General features: G+C 47.5%; 1 protein-coding gene across 2 annotated transcripts in view; it reads left to right on the forward strand.

The window, feature by feature from the left end:
• TMEM243 (transmembrane protein 243) overlaps nt 1–18,478 on the forward strand; it is a 94,678-nt gene that overhangs the window by 70,176 nt on the left and 6,024 nt on the right. For both annotated transcript variants that reach the window (XM_073551295.1, XM_073551294.1), the window contains exon 3: nt 3,153–3,203. In XM_073551295.1, coding sequence (XP_073407396.1) covers nt 3,153–3,203 — 51 coding nt within the window. The remainder of the gene's footprint in view (nt 1–3,152; nt 3,204–18,478) is intronic.

The following is an 18,478-nucleotide window of genomic DNA, read 5'->3' on the forward strand; positions in this document are numbered from 1 at the left end:
AAACCTTTTATTGCTTGGATGTTAGACCTTGCCTACTCCAATATATAGAGGTCTGAAAATCATGGCGACAGTCTTCAGCCCTTTTTGTCTCCTTCCAGGGGACAAACTGGGGGAAAAAAGGCTTCAAAATCAACCATTGCACGATGGCTACGCATGGCTATTTCACTGGCTTATTCTTCCTCAGGTCAGACTCCCCCACTGGGTGCAACGGCTCACTCTACAAGGGCCATAGCCACATCCCGGGCCGAAAGGGCAAATGCATCTGTAGAACAGATTTGTAAAGCAGCAGTATGGTCTTCACCAACCACTTTTTTTGCGTCATTATAGGCTAGATCTTGGGCTCTTGAATCTTGCCTTTGGGAGAAAGGTGTTATCTGCTGTTGTCCCACCCTAGGAGTCTCTTCTATTTCTTCCTCTCATGTGCGGTGCTGTCATGGGGAAGGGAAAAAATTTGATTTTCCAGAGTCATGACAGCACCGCATTGATTCCTGCCCTATCTTGGTGATGGTTGTGTGATGCACAAATATATGTATACATATGAGGAAAAAAAAAAATATATATAATAATCAAAGAAGGTGGATAATAGTGACTTAATTAAAATAAAACATGCCAACTAATAAGGCGGTTACCTTGCATACTCTGAAACAAACTGAGGAGATCCACGTGGGTTAGTCCCCCCACCCCCCTTGGTGCACATATCGATCAGCTATTTGTAGCCCCAGCTACTGGGTGTTCGATTTCCCAATCAGTCTAATATTGATAGTCTAAAGGCCCCTTACACTTTCATCTAATGTTGGCTGAACCCAACGATATCAGCATGTTCGGCTGACTGTCTAATTTGTAGTAGAGAACCGGCTGACTGATGATTGGACATGTCTGATTTCGGACTGCTGATCTCATTGTTCTCCTGGAGATGAGCCACAGGTCAACGTGTCAGTTGGAGGCTTTCTCATAGAGTGCATAGGCGCGCTCGGCCAAGCATTCTACGTAAATTCTAACCTGTCCAGTAGATAATGGCTAAATTGCTGTGGCCAGGAAGCTATAAATGGAGGTGCTGGTCGCACATGCTGCTCCTTTCTAAGTTTTGGCTTATTCTGCAGAATGAGGAGCCTGAGCAATCGTCAACAGGCGAAATGTTTTTCATAATTACTATGAACCGAGAAAAATAAAGTGAATTCCTCTTTCAGGGCTAGGAGTGGTTTAATTGAAGTGTTCTTGATTGGTTAGGCAAGGTCTTATTAGAAGAGCCCTTGTGCTCTCTTGACATCTTCAGTAAAATTCATTTTCCACGTAGGGTAAAATAGAAGAGGAGAGACCTCTCTGCAACTAGGGCAATAATCATGAAATTAATTTGATCACGGATTCTGCAAACCTTGCATCATGTGCCCTGATGTAACCCTAAATGGGAGATACATAATCCTGAAAATTGGATCGTTTCCATCCAAAATCAGACCTGACAGTAAATCTATGCTGAAGATTTTCTCGCTCTTTATGCCATATATTAATTTGTGTTCCCAACTGGCTGCATGGGATTTTCCACAATATCAGATTGGCAGCAATGTTGGCTACCCCACTAATCGGCTGTTATAAAAACCAGCAGTGACCAGATGTGTAGGGGGCCCATAAGCTCCCACATTGCCGGCACTTGTGTGTAACAGCAGCAGTCAGTTCTGGGCTCTTATCGCTGCTGGGAAACATTTAAATGCCATTGTTAATCTGACAGCAGCGCTTGAAATGGAGCCTTTGCAGTGGTACGCACCCTCTGCCCCCATGAGCCCCCACTATGTGATCACCAGCACCGATTGAGGCCACTGTTGCTGCCATCTTATCACTCCTTTGGTGCTCAGCCACAGGCCAAGCTTTGTAGGGCTCGGTGAGTTGCACAATATACTGTAATACAATTGCATTGTAGTGTATAGTAAGTGATCAGATGAACGTGGATTCAGCTCCCCTAAGGGAAAATAAAGAAATAAAGTAAGTTTTTAAAGGAGTGGGAAAAAATGTCCAATTTATTGAAATATATGAAATTAATTTCATACTGTAAACAGCGTGAAAAGAAAAAACCAGAACTATGACTTTTCAATTGCCACACCTCTCTAAAGGAAGACAATAAAAATTAGAGTTTACACCCATGTGTCTGTAATGGACAGCCCACCGGCACTGCTGCGGTACTGAGCCTGTTCACATCATGGACACATTCATTGGTACGTGTGAGTGGGGTGTGTGACTCCGGCCAAACTCTCTGACATCTCTGCACACTTTTGGTTTGGATCGGAAAAAGGCGTGAAACTGAGAAAAAATGGAAATCTGAATAAGGTGTAACTGATGGCATAAGTCTAATCTTGGTGTGACAACACTGGTCATAAGGCCATGTTCACACATTCAGTATTTGGCGAGTTTTTTACCTCAGTATGTGTAAGCCAAAACCAGGAGTGGGTGATAAATACAGAAGTGGTGACGGGTTTCTATTAGGCCATGTGCACACATTCAGTATTTGGTCAGTATTTTACCTCAGTATATGTAAGCCAAAACCAGGAGTGGGTGATAAATACAGAAGTGGTGACGTGTTTCTATTAGGCCATGTGCACACATTCAGTATTTTACCTCAGTATATGTAAGCCAAAACCAGGAGTGGGTGATAAATACAGAAGTGGTGACGTGTTTCTATTATACTTTCCCTCTGATTGTCCCACTCCTGGTTTTGGCTTACAAATACTGAGGTAAAATATTCACCAAATCCTGAATGTGTGAATGTGGCCTAAGACTGGAGGGCAAGCAGCAGAAGTTTAGCGCTTGGTCCCCCTAAATAGTTATACCACAAGTGTCTGAGATTAGAATATCCAAGATATGCTAGAAATGTCTGGTAAATGTGGTTCCACCTCTTGGACCTGCACCTATGTTGAGTATGGGGCTTGTCTTCTGCCACTAGGAATGGCGAGGTAGTGGACCATGTGAGGCCCTGCGCTCCCTTCTGTGCTGAGCGCCTGCTCCTGGCCTTCTGATGCAGCACAGCCTCCTTGGTCTTATTGCCACTCTGTACAGTGATAGGCAGCTTCTAACTTGGTGCCAAATGGGTCGTTCTCATGCTACTGTAAACCTGGTCACGTATATCCCACCAGGAGGTCACTCATTGACATGTCCTCTACTTTCAGGATAGAATCATCAACCTCATTGTTGGTGGGTTAACGTCGGTGCTGGTCCTGGTAAGTGTCTGTATATAAATTGTATAAGTAATATGTGACTCACAAACTAATTTCTGCAAACACCTAGAAAATGTATTTCTTTATGCAACAAAATGGACATTTGGAAAATGTCCAAAGTGGCTGTGCCGTGAATATAGTACAATGGGTCCAGTGAAATGGTTAATGGGAATCTGTCACCCGGTTTTTTTTTTTTGCTACTTACTCTGACATCAGCTTGATATAGAGACAGAGACACTGATTCCAGCGATGTCACTTACTAGGCTTCTTGCTGTAGTTTTTATAAAATCACTGTTTTATCAGCAGGAGATTATGATTAGAGGACTAGCTGTGCCCCCACCACTGATTGGCAGATTTCTGCCTATGCACAGTGTACACAGAAACTTGACACAGTGGTATGGCGGGGATATATAGAGCTCAACACTCGGAGAACTGATACATCTGTAGCAGATAAAACAGATAATGGATTGGGAAAGAGATTTTTCAACTAAATTTTGTATGAATTTTATTCTAATTACATGGTTGCCAAATATGCTAGTGTATGGGGGTTTTATTTTAAGACTAGTACATAATCTAAAAACATCTTGATGTATTTCATTTTAGGGAAATTCTATCTTCAAAATTGGATATAGTCAGACATTAACTTGTAGATTTATACCAGAATAAACCTTCCTAAAATGTTATTTGCATAACTAAATGTCTTCATGTACTGGTAAAAATTGCCCTTTGGCTCTTAAGTGTAGTGTAGTGTAGTGTAGTGTAGTGTGTGTGTGTGTGTGTGTGTGTGTGTGATATATATAATATAATATATATATATATATATATATATATATATATATGTGTGTGAGCTGCAGGAGAGCACAGCCTGGCTTCTTCGTGTTAGGCTCATTTTAGATATCAGTTATTTTTATTTTATTTATTTATTTATTTATTTTTTTTTGATAAGTGTTTGTATGCCAAATCCAGGAGTGGAACATACAGAGAAAACTATAATTTAAAGATTATCACTAGAGTTGAGCGAAACGTGTCGAATAATTTCAAAAGTCGGGTTTCCTGAAACGAAACCCGACCCTAGGATGAGGTCGGCCACGAGGTCGGCGACTTACGCGCCAAAGTCGCGTTTCAAAAGTTTGTTTTGCGCTCTTTTTCAGCCAATCAGGATCCACGGACACTGTGGGCAACGTGATGACATAGACAGGGGTCACCACCATCTTTCAGAAGGGCATGCAAGTGATTGGCTTGCTTTGATGGGTGTCACAGGGGTTATAAAAGGGCGTGCACGCCGACCGCCATCTTACTTCTGCCGATCTTAGCATAGGGAGAGGTTGCTGATTCTGTAGGGAGAGCGTTAGGCAGGAAAGAAGAAAAAAAAAACTGCTTCTGCTGCTAGCGATTTTGCCTGTACAACACACCAGTCACTGTGTGTGCAGTGCAAGGGGAGGCTATATTGTGGTGGATCAGCGGTGTTGGTTGTTAGGCTGCCTTCTAAGGCTTCCTGACAGCTGCATTGCTGTTTACCCACTGCTCTGCAAACTGCTTTTTTTAAAAGCAATCCCAATTTTTTTTTTGTCTTGCTGAGGTACTGAGCGTGCATTTTTTCACACCATACAGCGTCAGTGGGCCTCACACAATCCAAAAGTGTCCAGTGTCTGCAGAAATTCAAAATCTCCCTTATCCTGTAGTCACTTTTTTCACACCTGTGCCATCGAGCCTGTGACATAGCGCTCTGATATTCAGTGGGCCTCACACAATCCAAAAGTGTCCAGTGTACACAAGTGTCTGCAGAAATTCAAAATCTCCCCTGTCCTATAGACACCTTGTACCTTGTTTTACATTACTATATAGTTTGTTGGATTTTGTCTACATTTCTACCAAAAATGAGGAAGGCTAGTGGAAGAGGCCGTGGAATTGGGCGGGGGTTGGCAGCTGGTAATGATGGTGTTGGTGGTGGATCTGATGGTAGTGGCAAAAGCAAAATAGGACCGAATGCAGGAGGTGTTGAGCCTGCGTCATCGTCTGGCTCCACAAGGCCTCGAAGGCTTAGTTTTCTAGGAGTTGGCAAACCGCTTTTAAAGCCAGAGCTTCAGGAAAAAGTTTTGTCTTACATTGCTGACTCAGCCTCCAGCTCTATCGCCTCCTCTTCTGAAGTTGTAAAAAATAAAAGCACTGAGTCGTCATTGGAGGCTCATGTTCATGAACCACACATTTCCTTGTGTCCTTCACCCCAACCGAGATTGAAGGATGACGCAGGCCATACTACTGATTACTCCATGGAGCTGTTTTCACATACCATGCCTGGATTATCAAGTGAAATGGTGAATTACCCAGGCCAAGATGAATCTGACATGGAGTGCACTGATGCACAGCCGCTGATAGATGATTCTGCTGGTACATTCACTCAGAGCACTACATTGTCCTTGCAGTGTACAGAGCCAGATTCTGACCCTGATGAGACTCAGGTGCCCCTTCCCGCACACTATACCACCATACACGGTGACACAGAGGAAGGTGCACATGACATTGAAGAGGAGGTGATGGATGACCCAGTTGTTGACCCAGATTGGCATCCATTGGGGGAAGAGGGTGCTGCTTCCAATAGCTCAGATGAGGAGGAGCATCCACAGCAGACATCGACATCGCAACAGCTGTTATCTGGCAGGCCCGGAGCACTCCAAAGACAGGTTCCAAAAATCAAAAGGTTGCTGGACAGCTTGTCCAGACGGTCAAAAGATCACAGCGTGCTAGGCCGCAAAATGTCTGCCAAAGTAGGAAGAGTGCAGTGTGGCACTTTTTTTGAACTAAATCCTCATGATCAGGCCAAGGTTATCTGTAAGAAGTGCGCAAAGTCCTTTAGCCGAGGGAAAAATCTGAAAAATTTGAATACCAGTTGCATGCTTAGACATTTAACCAGCATGCACTTGCAAGCGTGGACACAACACCAAACCTCAAATGCCACATGTGCAACTGATCACAAAGAAGGTAGTCAACAACGCTACATTGTTTCCCCCACTGTAAGCCCACCGGTTAGCACAGCAGCAAATGTTGGTGTCGTTGCAAGGCCACAGCAGTCAGGGAATCCCACTGTTATATCAACGAAAGACTGAATCTAGGCCATCAGAAAGAACACCAACTCCATCACCATCATCAACCCTCTCTCAGTCTACCCTGTCCACTGCTACTTCCACCATATGCAGCTCTCAAGTCCAGCTCACCCTCCCAGATACTATGAGTAGGTCAAGAAAGTACTCAGTCTCTCATCCGCGTACACTGGGTTTGAACGCCCACATTGCCAAACTAATCTCGTTTGAGATGATGCCCTATCGGTTGGTGGAAAGCACAGCTTTCCGCGAACTCATGGCCTATGCAGTACCACGCTATGACCTACCCAGTTGCCACTTCTTCTCTCGCAAAGCCATCCCAGCCCTCCACCATCATGTAAAAGACCGCATTGTCCATGCACTCAAGCAGTCAGTGAGTGGAAGGGTGCACCTCACAACTGATGCATGTTCCAGTCGGCATGGCCAGGGCCGTTAAGTGTCCATCACTGCGTTAATGTGGTGGATGCAGGGTCCACAGGGGACAGCGGTGGTGGGACAGTGCTGCCTAGCCCACGGTATAGGAAACAGTTGGCTGTAGGCGTTCGACCCTCCTCCTCCAGAAGCGAAAGCTCGTCCACAGAGCGCAGTCGTACGAGCACTCCATCTGCAGCTGCAACTGTTGCACACGATGTGTCCCCCTATCGAGCAGCTAGTGGAAAGAGTCAGCAGGCTGTGTTGCAGATGATGTGTTTGGGCGACAGACACACTGCCGAGGTGCTGGCCGAGTACTTGAAGCGACAAACTGAGTCATGGCTGGGCAGTGTACATCTTGAGGCAGGTAAGGTAGTTAGTGATAACGGCCGTAATTTTGTGGCAGCCATAGCCCTTTCAAAACTCAGCCACATACCTTGCTTGGCTCACACCTTGAACCTGGTGGTGCAGTGCTTCCTCAAAAATTATCCGGAGTTAACAGCCCTGCTCCAGAAGGTGCGAAGACTGTGCGCGCACATCCGCCGGTCGCCTGTACACTCCGTTTGTATGCAGAAGCTGCAGCGATTGCTCCACCTTCCCAACCACCGCCTCATTATCGACATTGCAACAAGGTGGAACTCCACCCTGCACATGGTGGAGCGGCTGTGCGAGCAGAGGCAGGCCATAATGCATTTGTGGGAGGATACACGGCCAGGCACTTTGAGAGCAGACATGGAGTTGACAGGTGTGCAGTGGTCGAAGCTGAAAGACCTCTGTAAAGTCCTTCAGTGTTTTGAGGAATGCAGACGACGCCATCCTAAGCATGAGCATCCCACTTATGCGTCTGCTCATGCAAACTTTGACGCACATTATGGAGCAGGCGTCTGCAGCCAATGTTGATGAGGAGGAAGAGGAGGAGGAAATCCTTGATGACATTCAGCCATTGTCTGCTCAGGGACCTCTCCTGGACGAGGTGGAGGAAGAGGAGGAGGAGGATGATGATGGGGATGATTACTTAGGGGAGGAGGATGCATCTCGTGGGGCAAGTGAAAATGTTGGCGTGGCAAGGTCTGGTACAGGGTTTGTGCGTGACTGGAGGGATGTGGATTTGCCAGAAAGTGCTCCTCCACCCAGCACTCGCAGTGCATCATTGACACCGGGAACATTGGCCCCCATGTCAGATTATGCCTTGCAGATCCTAAAAAGGGACTCCCGCATTGCCAAAATGATGAACGATGACGACTACTGGTTGGCCAGCATCCTGGATCCACGCTATAAAGGCAAATTACAAAACATCATGCCACAGGAGAACCTTGACCTAATATTGGCTAATAAACAAGCAACTCTGGTAAATCGGTTGCTTGAGGCATTCGCAGCACACAGCAGCGGTGATGTTCTCACACGGGCCGGGGGCAGCTTGGAAGAGGTGTTCGTGGTGCACACAGCAGAAGTGGCGTTGGAGACAGGGGTTTCATGACAATGTTGTGGACTGATTTTTCACGGACCGCTCACACAACTGGTAATACTGCATCGATGGAAAGTGACAGGAGACAGCAGTTGTCAACTATGGTTACAAACTACTTTTCCTCCCATATCGATGTTCTCCCACACAGGTCATTCCCCTTTTGACTATTGGGCCGCTAAACTGGACACCTGGCCTGAATTGGCACAATATGCCTTACAGGAGCTCGCTTGCCCAGCTGCAAGTGTGCTATCGGAAAGAGTCTTCAGTGCAGCTGGATCAATCCTGACAGAAAAAAGGACCCGTCTGTCAACCCAAAATGTGGATGATCTAACCTTCATTAAAATGAACCACGCATGGGTTTCCAAGGACTTTGTTCCACCTTCCCCTGATGACACATAGGGTGACAGAAAAATGGCTTGCTTTGGTCCACCTCTTCCTGGGACTTGACCTATTTCGCCTTTTGCATCAGCTGAATGTCCAACATCAACATATGCCACTTTCTAAAACTCCCTAACTGTGCTGCCTACCATCCCCCCCCCCCCCCCCCCCATGGCCGGGGTCACCACCTAGCGCACGACACCGTGCGAGTGCCGTTGCCCTGGACAGGTGGGTAGGCCGACTCTTGGGCGCGGGCACTGGCACAGGGTCCCTCATAGTGCAATCAAGTGTCTCTGATGGTGGTGGTGCACACCCGCCGTCAGACACACCGCCGTACTATGAGGGGCCCAGTGCCAGTACCGATGCCCACGAGTGGGGCCCCCCCCTTGCTTGGGCAGGGCCCCAGCATTTGCAATCTTTACCTCTCCCTGCTCCTCCGCTGTGTAGTCTGGGCCGTCAAATCCATACTGTGCCTGACACCGTCTGAGCCTGCCTCCTGATGTATAGACATATATTTTGAATGTGTACACTATCCATACATGTTATCCGGGGATACGGTACCCTTTCTCACCTTTGTGCAATCACGTGTAATCCATACTGGGCGTGAGAACGGCTGGTGGGAGCTGTTAAGCAAGCTACAGCACCTGTGGTTTGCACACGTAAGTTTTTCATTTTTTCAGGAATGACTGTTAGGCCTAATTCCGGAACTGCGGTTGACCTGCACTTACTGGGAAATCATCGTTCGCGGGTAATTGTAATCAGTGATCCCCATCACTAACGTTGTTCAGCGGGTTATCTGCACCTGTAAGCGACAAACGCTGGCCTTTTCAGTGTAGCGCACATGCAGCCACGGACATGTAAGGGCATGACACACCAGTTATTGGCCAATCATGTGCCAGAGCCTCACGTGTCCCTCTAGTAAGCCGGACTCGGACCGCGGGGCATGACGGAGTCTCGTTCGTTAACGGAATTAAGCTTGCAATGTGTGCATCTGTTCTGTAGCTGGCATGGTTGAGGTTTCCCAGGTGGAGTCGAATTTAACCGTAGGCTCCACTCCTGGTGGTGCCCTTCTGGACATTCCTTTAAGGTTCAGATTTGCAACCATACTGCCTACGTAAAACAAACACTTTGCCTTCATGAACTCTGTTTGGAGGGTCATGACTCGTGGGAATAACGCCGCCCAATCAGTTAACCTGCTAGAGAGATCCTTCGTTGCTCCCAAGCATGACATCACACTCCCTAGGAGGAAGGTAATGCCACTGTGGCGACCGTACTCCTGGGGGCGACACAAGTGCACTGATGCCCAGCCACTGCTCGATGAATCTGCTGGTACATTGACCCAGACCACTACATTCCCCTCGCACGCTATACGGCCTGAATCTGACCCTGATGAAACTCAGGTTACCCTTCCCATATACAGTTCCATCTTACACGGTGACAAAGAGGAAGCTGCAGATGAAAGTGCAGGTTCGTCCCACCCGCCATCAGACACACCACCGTACTATCGGGGGCCCTGTGCCAGTGCCGTCGCCAACGAGTGGGCCCCCCCCGCTTGCTCAGGATCACAGCACTTGCAAGGTTGAAATACTGTGCAGTGAGATGGAAGATGGGGACGACGAGGAGTCCAGACTAGTACAGGGATTCCCTAGCGAGGAGACTTATTTGATTGTTTTCAATGTTGGGACAGCAATTTTTGCGGAGCACTATACTCTGGAGTATGATAGATTGGGCCCACCATACACTGGAACATTCCAAAGGTGGACATCAGACACTGGAGCAGCATTTACAGGGCCCATTATACACTAGAGCATTAGAAATGGGGCCCATTATGTTTGGAGCATTATTTGGGCCCATAAGACAGTGGAGCTTCATCCATGGGGACCAACATATACTGTAGCATAATGTGGAGCTCATCATATACTGTTTCAAACATTATATGGAACCAATGATTCTGTATGGAGAAATAGATGGGCCTCGTCATGAGATGTAAAAAGTGAGGTATTTTTCATTGTACTATACCGCTATTTCTCTGCCGTATCGGAGCATGATGAGTTGTGGTATGTGTTAAGGGGCGCTCTTTCGCCCAGGGCACATGAAAACCTGGAGCCAGCCCTACCCCCCCCCCCACAACTTTAGCCAAATAACCCCCATTTTTCAGTGCGTAACTTGTATTATGAAGTTAATTAAGGTTGACAAGCTTAAGTAAGAAGAATTGATGCTTTTGGCATTCAAATGGGCACTGTAGGTGTGTTTCCTGTCCTCCTCTCACTGCCGACTTTTATTCCCCATTGACTTACATTGGGTTTCGGGACGACCCCGACTTTTCCCTATAATCGGCCGATCTTGCTCGACCCGACTTTTGGAAAAGTCGGGTTTCACGAAACGAAACTCGACCCTAAAAAACCAAAAGTCGCTCAACTCTAATTATCACCTATTCTTTGTTTTGGAGACACTCCTTTTTTTTGGCATACATATGCTGATGAAAGATCATTGACGTCTTCGGCTAGTTTCACACTAGCGTATGCGGAGCTGCGTACCCCATCTTTAGCATTAGGTATGCGGGCCATGCTGATGTATGCACATGCCGATGTATGCGCATGCCTCCGCATGCGTCTTTTTGACATTGCGGAGACCTGCACCAAACGCAACGTGTTGCGTTTTGGTGCGCTCGCCGCATCGTCAAAAAGACGTATGTGGAGGCATCTGCACACATCGGCATGGCCCGCATACCTAATGCTAAAGATAGGCTATGCAGGCTGACAGAGGAGGCGCTGCAGGGGGCGGAGCTTCATGGATGAAGTCTGCAGCTCCTCCATACGCTAGTGTGAAACTAGCCTTAATGAGCCTGTATCTGGGCTCTGAACTCTTGATAGGTCTATTAGAGGAAGGCTGTATGTCCTGGCTATCATTTAAAAGCGTACCTAAAATGTCTTCTCTAATATCTGTCTTTACATTATAACCACTCTTGTAATTGGCTTTGGTACACAATACCCTACACTTCTCCCTATCTATCTAATTCCCGAATGTGCATTTTTGAGAAATTTTTTTTTTTTTTTTTTTTTTTTATAGTTCTATAACCTTTCATTTGAGAGTCTCAAACAAAATGTCACAGGAGGCTGGAGCTGCACTCCCTTCCCTGCAGCATCTATTGCCCCTCCTGTAACAGGACGTCATCATAGTGCAGCGCTGCAGTTACTTACTAAAGTTTCTTGTATTGGCAACCTCTGAAAATGTCCTGGCGATAGAATAAATCTGTGGGAGATGTGCAGCACCGTCAATCTGCTTTAATATCCGCCACCACAGCTTCTAACTGTAAAAGATGTCAGGGGGCGGTGATGGAAGCAGTGGGTGACACCAGCCCTGCCTCCTGTTGACTGTTCCTTTGAGGACCGTAGCAGAAGCCGTGGGGTGGCACTAATGTCACTCACTGTCTCTATTTCTGCCCCCTGATGTCCTCTTTCACAGTTAGAAGATGCAGCGGCGGAGATGGAAGCAGACTGAAAACGGCAAATCTGCTATTCTAGTGACCAGTACGTTGTAGTGGCCAGCTTGTTCTTCTGGAGACATGCACCCGTTAGGTGGGCTCTCATCACTACAGAATTGCCAAACATGTGGCTTAGATACTGTGGGGCTCAGAAGAGGGGGGAGGCGTTAGGACTTGGGAGTGCAGAATTTGCTAAATTTCTTTTGAGGGGTCAGAAGCCATTTCGCTTTTCCAGAGCCTTTATGCTACCAGTAACATGGAAGCCCCTTTATATTTCCGTTAACAGATGACAGACCTGAGTGGGGATTTGCTTTTTCTGTGGAGTAGAAGCTTTTATTGGGATCATCTTTACATAACTTTTTTTTTTTTTTTAATCACCTTTATCCAGCGATCTACGCTGAGCACTTACATCGGGGTTTCCATCTAAATTTTCGAGTGACGTGATTCAGATGAGATCCATTCATTATAATGCGGCAGCAGAGTTACTCTGGACTACATTTGGCCTTTGTTCAGCGGTGTCCTTCTTTTCAGAGGTGCACAAAACTGTCTGACTGCGCTTTTATGTACGGTTAAAATGACGGAAACTGCCAGATCATAGGCCAGACGGAGTCTATCGTGCCTCCATCTGCTTCATTATAGGGAATCTTCCGCTGGGGGGTTCCATCTGAATAACATTTGAGGTTTCATGAAAACTCTGGTGTAAGCGCAGAGGGAAGGATAAATGTGGGCTGAGCCTTATTGCGATCTTTGAGAGAGAGAATGAACAAATCAACAGCATGTGAAGAATTGGTTTTATTTTTCTCTAGTCACCTTCCACGACAGCATAGGAGGTTGTCTCCACACCCTAATGCGGTATACCTGTGTTCTGTAGCCAGGCAGCGGTGGTTGTAGGCTCGGCTCTCCTCTGTACTGCTCCCATCTCCCTGCTGCCGTGGATTCGGGACCTCCTGACCAACCTGTGCTCCCGTCGGGGGGTAAAGCGGGCCAGTAATCCCTAAGCCGGAGGCCTCCCTGAGCTTCCCGGATTCCTTCCCCCTCACGCATGCCGTTCAGCGCGACCCGGAAGTGACATCAGACCCTGCGTGATTCACTTCTGGGGTTTGTGTTCCAGGGTGGAACGCAGGCGCTTCCGGTGCCTCTCAGCTCCCTAATGGCCTGCTCAGGACCCGGAGGGGGGAGGAGGGAAATTTGAGTGACTTAAACCCTCCAGAAGACACCTCCAGGTAAGGCTGATCCCTGCAGTAAGGGTGGTGTCTGCTTCCTGCCCTGCGTCTGCACAGCCCAGCGCTGTCCCAGCCTCAGTAAGTCTGTGTATGGGGTGGATCCTAGCCTAGGGTCCTGGGCATTATTTTCTATTGGTCCCTCTAGCTACACTTCTCTCCCTTTTTTTTTTTTTTTTTTCTAGGGAGACAAGTCTGCTCATAAAGACCCTGCTAAAAGGCTCTTAAATGTGCCATCTGTAATAAGCTTCCCTCTCTATGGGAGAAAAAGCTCTATCAAGTGTGTATGGATAAAGTGGTTAAAGCTGAACACCCCTCCTGGATGAAATCCGTACCCTCGTCATGCAGGAGGTTCAGTCCTCCTTGGCTGCCTTTACACCTCCTTCTCCGGGACCATCTCCCTCTAAAAAGAGAAGAATCCAAAGAGGACTCCGAATCTGAACACTCTTCTGGGAAATGGGAGGAATCGTCAGCCCATAAGATGTCGGAGGCTAGAAAATATCTTTTCTCCTCGGAGTATGTAGAGGAGTTGGTTACCGCAGTTCGTAGCACTATGGGGTTAGAGGAGGAGTCGGTTCCTAAGTCTATTGAGGATTAAATGTTTGGGGGATTAAATACAGGGAGACAGATTGGTTTCCCAGTGCATAAAAACATCCTGGATATGATCTCTCAAGAATGGGAGCTTCCAGAGAAACGGCTGAACACCCCCTCAGAATTTAAACATATGTTTCCTCTGGAGGGTGGTTCAGCTAGGTGGGATATTCCTAAGGTGGATTTTCAAGTGGCGAGAGTAGCTAAGAAAAACTGCACCCCTTTGAGAGTTCTTCACAGCTTAAGGATCCAATGAATAGGAAAATGGAAAGTCTGCTGAAAACAATCCTGGCAAACTTCCACCTCTGCACTCTGGTCCAACATAGCTTCCACCTGTGTTGCCAAATCCCCCTTCTGATGGCTGGATGAGTTGGAGAATCACATCTCTCAAGGAACCTCAAGAGGGGAATTGTTGTACTCTCTTCCTATACACCAAAAAGCGACTGACTTCCTGGCTGATGCATCTATGGAATCTATTTGTATCGCTGCCAGATCCCTGGTTCAGTCTAACTCTGCCAGAAGAGCCCTTTGGCTCAAGGTGTGGAGTGGGGATGTCGCTTATAAAATTATGCTCCATCCCCTTTAAGGGTGAATACGTCTTTGGGCCAGCTATTGATGACACTCTGGAGAAAGCCATGGATAGAAAGAAGGCTCTTCCGGAGCAAAAGCCCCCCCCAGGAAGCGTTCCCCTTTTTTTTTTTTTTTTTTTTTTCCCCCAATGCCTCTGTTTCAGACCTCCCAAACAAAGGGTAAAGGGAGTTATGCTAAAGGAAAGGGCAAGAACATCCTTGTTCCCCAGCAACAGCACCAACAGGATAAGTAATGGCTCCGACACTGTGGGAGGGAGGCTCTCGGATTTCTTCCGCCGTTGGCAGGCCACTTCCAATAGCCGTTGGCAGGCCATTTCCAATTGCCGTTGGGTCTCAATGTTATCAAGGAGGGCCTTATAGAATTTGAGTCCTCTCCTTCTCGGGGTCTAAAGCCCCCCTTCACACATAGCGAGATCGCCATGCATCTGACAGGTAAGTGACGATCGCCGACCGCTGCTGCATCGCTGGTGAGATCTGCCTGTTTGGCAGCTCACTAGCAACCATTTAGCGATGCACGAGCGATCCTGACCGGGTCGTATCTTTGTCGGGATCGCTGGTGCATCGCTAAATGTAACGGGACCTTAAGAGTCACCTCCCTACCATCTCAGGGAGCCCAAAACTTGCTGATATCAGGTCTACAGGATCTGCCAAAATTGAACGCAGTCTCCCCAGTACCAGTGGATGAGTGGGGAAGGGGTCACTACTCCCGACTCTTCTTGGTTAAAAAAAAAAAAAACCTTCAGGAGAGGCACGTATCATCATAAATTTGAAGAATCAGAATCTCAATCATTCTCATTTTTTCATGGCAACAATCTACCTGAAAGATGCTTACTTTCATGTGCCAATCCATTCACGGCACTAGAAGTATTTGAGGTTTGCAGTCCAACAGAACCAGCAAGTGAGGCACGATCAGTACAACGTGCTCCCCTTTGGCATCTCAGCACCAAGGGTCCTCTCTGGGGTGGCTCCCAAATCTGAAGAAGTCTCGGCTCCAACCCTCCAAAACGAGAAGGTTCCTGGGAGTCCTTCTAGAATTGGAAAGACAGATGTCCTTACTACCAAAGGATCATTGCCTAACTGTGACAGCAAAGATCTCAGATTTCAGTAAACAAAGCTCCTCTACCCTTCGGGCAGCCATGTCTGTCCTAGGATCTATGACCGCTTGTATTCAGTCAGTGTCTTGGGCTCAGGCCCACTCCAGGGTTCTACAAGCACATATTCTCGAACTGGAACGGGAACCCCAACTCGTTGAGCAGGAGAGTGCAGACTCCAGGCCGTGTAAAGGCTTCCCTAGCTTGGTGGTTGAGCCCCAAAAATCTTCGTAGAGGTGTAACCTGGTCTCAATCTCCTCTGGTTACGATAACATCCGACGCCAGCAAGAGAGGCTGGGGTGCCGTAATATCCTGTACCCCGTTCCAGGGACGCCAGAAACAATGCCAGGTCCTCAAACTTGAGGGAGCTGAAGGCGTTGGAGGAGGCTCCTCTGGTAGCAGGCAGCCTGGTATCTGGCTGTGAAGATGGGGTAAATTCAGACAACTTGACTACAGTAGCCCACCTCAAACATCAGGGGAGCACGAGGTACGACAGCCTAAAGGGCATTTCAAGCTGAATATTCTGTTGGGCCGAAAAACACCTCTCCCTGACAGCCGTACACTTAAAGGGGTCCTCCAACCTCCAGGCAGATTTCCTGAGCCTTCAGGACATATAGCCAGGAGAATGGAGCCTGAACAAGGGGATTTTCCAGATGCTGGTAGCAAGATGGGGCCTACCAGAGATCGATTTATTGGCATCAGGTCAAAATGCACAGGTTGATGCCTATTTTTCTCTGAACCCCAGGGATAGGTCCAGGGGAGTGGATGCCTTTGCTTAGGAGTGGACCTTCTGGTTGACTTGCGCGTTTCCTCTGTTTCCAGTGCTGGCAAGAACCCTTCAGAAGATCCTGGAGGATCAGGTGCCAACCATCCTTGTAGCACCTGTGTGGCCAAGAAGGAGCTGGTTCAACCTCATCATAGATCTCATTTGCCGTTAGATGCTGACCTTCTTTTGCAGAGACCTCTTCGTCATCTGAATCCCCAAAGGCTGAATTTAGCTGCCTGGTTACTGAAGCCCAAGTGTTGCGTGCACAAGGGCTTTTGGACACAGTAATTACTACCTTACAAAAGTCCAGGAAACCAGTCACCAACGCTATTTATAATAAGGTGTGGAAGAGGTTTTCATCCTGGTGTCTTCCTAGTCTACCTGATCCTTTCTACCCCATCCTTTGTCCAATATCTGGGAAATATTGGGGTAGAATCTAAAAAAGGGCTAGAGTTATTCCTTAAACCCAGCACCTTGAAGGTTCAGGTCTCTGCCCTGAGCTCTGTATTTGATCAGGACTTGGCCAACCATCACTGGATTAAAAGGTTCATGGTGTCAGCCCAGGTGGCAAATTGTGGTCCCTTTTTGGGATCTAAATTTGGTCCTCAAAGGTCTCGCACAACCAGCTTTTGAGCCTCTGTCTTCCTGTACTCCTCAGCACCTTTCATTCAAGGCAGCCTTCCTTGTCGCCATAACTACAGCAAGATGTGTAGGAGAGTTGCAGGCTTTAAATCTTCCAAAGAAAAGCAGATAGCACTCACCGGTCTTTTGAAGAATATTCCGCTCTTTATTAGCAATAAAAAAAAGCATGTTGGCCGGGGGAGTGAGGATGGGAGTGGGCAGAAACTTGACGATGGCCATTTCGCGCCTGACTAGCGCTTCCACAGTTAGAGTTGCCGGCTTTATCCAAAAGAGAGCCTAATCTAATAATAAGAGACGACTCTATAGTTCTTGGTCCGTCCTTTCATCCTAAGGTACTGTCCGATTTCCACCGTTCGCAGGACCTCGTCCCCCCCTCCTTTTGCCAGAATCCAACAAATCCAAAGGAGGAGGAATTCCATACTCTTGATGTTTGGCGTATAAGATTTTGCACTACTTGGAACAAACCAAAGCATGGAGAGTTGACCAAAATTTATTTGTACTTCCATCGGGCCGAAATAAAAGGAAGAAAGTGGCAGAGTACCATCGCAAATTGGATCAAGAGGGCCATATCTGAAACATATCTGGCCCAGAATATGACCCCCCCCCCCCCCCCCCCCCTCCACTGGGGTCAAGGCTTATTCTGCAAGGTCTACCTCAGTCTCCTGGGCTGAGAGCAGGCGCATCCACCGAGCAGATTTGCAGGGCCGCAACATGGTCTTCACTCCATACCTTTACCCGACACTATAGATTGGACTTATTGTCTAATAAGCATCTGGCCTTTGGCCAGACAGGACAACAGGCTGTTGTCTTCCCCCCCCCCCCCCCCCCGGAGTCCATAATTGCATGGCATTCCTCCTATGCTGTCGTGGAAGTTGACTAGAGAAAAGTATTAAGTTACGTACCGGTAACGGTATTTTTCGGAAGCCCATGACAGCACCACGAGAGAGGGGATCCGCCCTTTAGGAACAGGAAACCTACAGATACAAAAAGGGCGGCACCTCTCCCACGCATCAGTTGGATTACAGAGCTTGAGAGGCTACCATGGTTAGTACACAACATATAATATATACAACCTATCTACCCTATTAATCAAATATTTTTATACCATCTCCCACATACAGTAAACTGTGGACAATCTTCTAAAGGAGTGCACCCCTATATGTGAACAAGGGAGGGAACTAAGGGTGCTGTCATGGGCTTCCGAAAAATACCGTTACCGGTACGTAACTTAATACTTTATTCGGACTCCCATGACAGCACCACGAGAGAATTACAGAGATGTAAACTAACTTAGGGAGGGACTACAGCCTGCAGCACCCTTAGCCCAAAGGTGAGATCTGAGGAGGCACCCATGTCTAACCGGTAGTGGTTAAAAAAAGGTGGAAGGAGATGACCAGGTGGCCGCCTTACATATCTGATCAATTGACACTCCAGATCTTTCTGCCCAAGACGATGCCATGGCACGAGTGGAATGTGCCCTCAGGTTCTGCGGAGCCGGACCTCCACCTGCTGTGTAGGCAAGAGAGAGAGCCTCCCTAATCC

This window comes from Dendrobates tinctorius, unplaced genomic scaffold (genome assembly GCF_039654945.1).
Source record: "Dendrobates tinctorius isolate UK_male_01 unplaced genomic scaffold, ASM3965494v1 ptg000174l, whole genome shotgun sequence".
In the NCBI taxonomy this organism is placed as follows: Eukaryota; Metazoa; Chordata; class Amphibia; order Anura; family Dendrobatidae; genus Dendrobates; species Dendrobates tinctorius.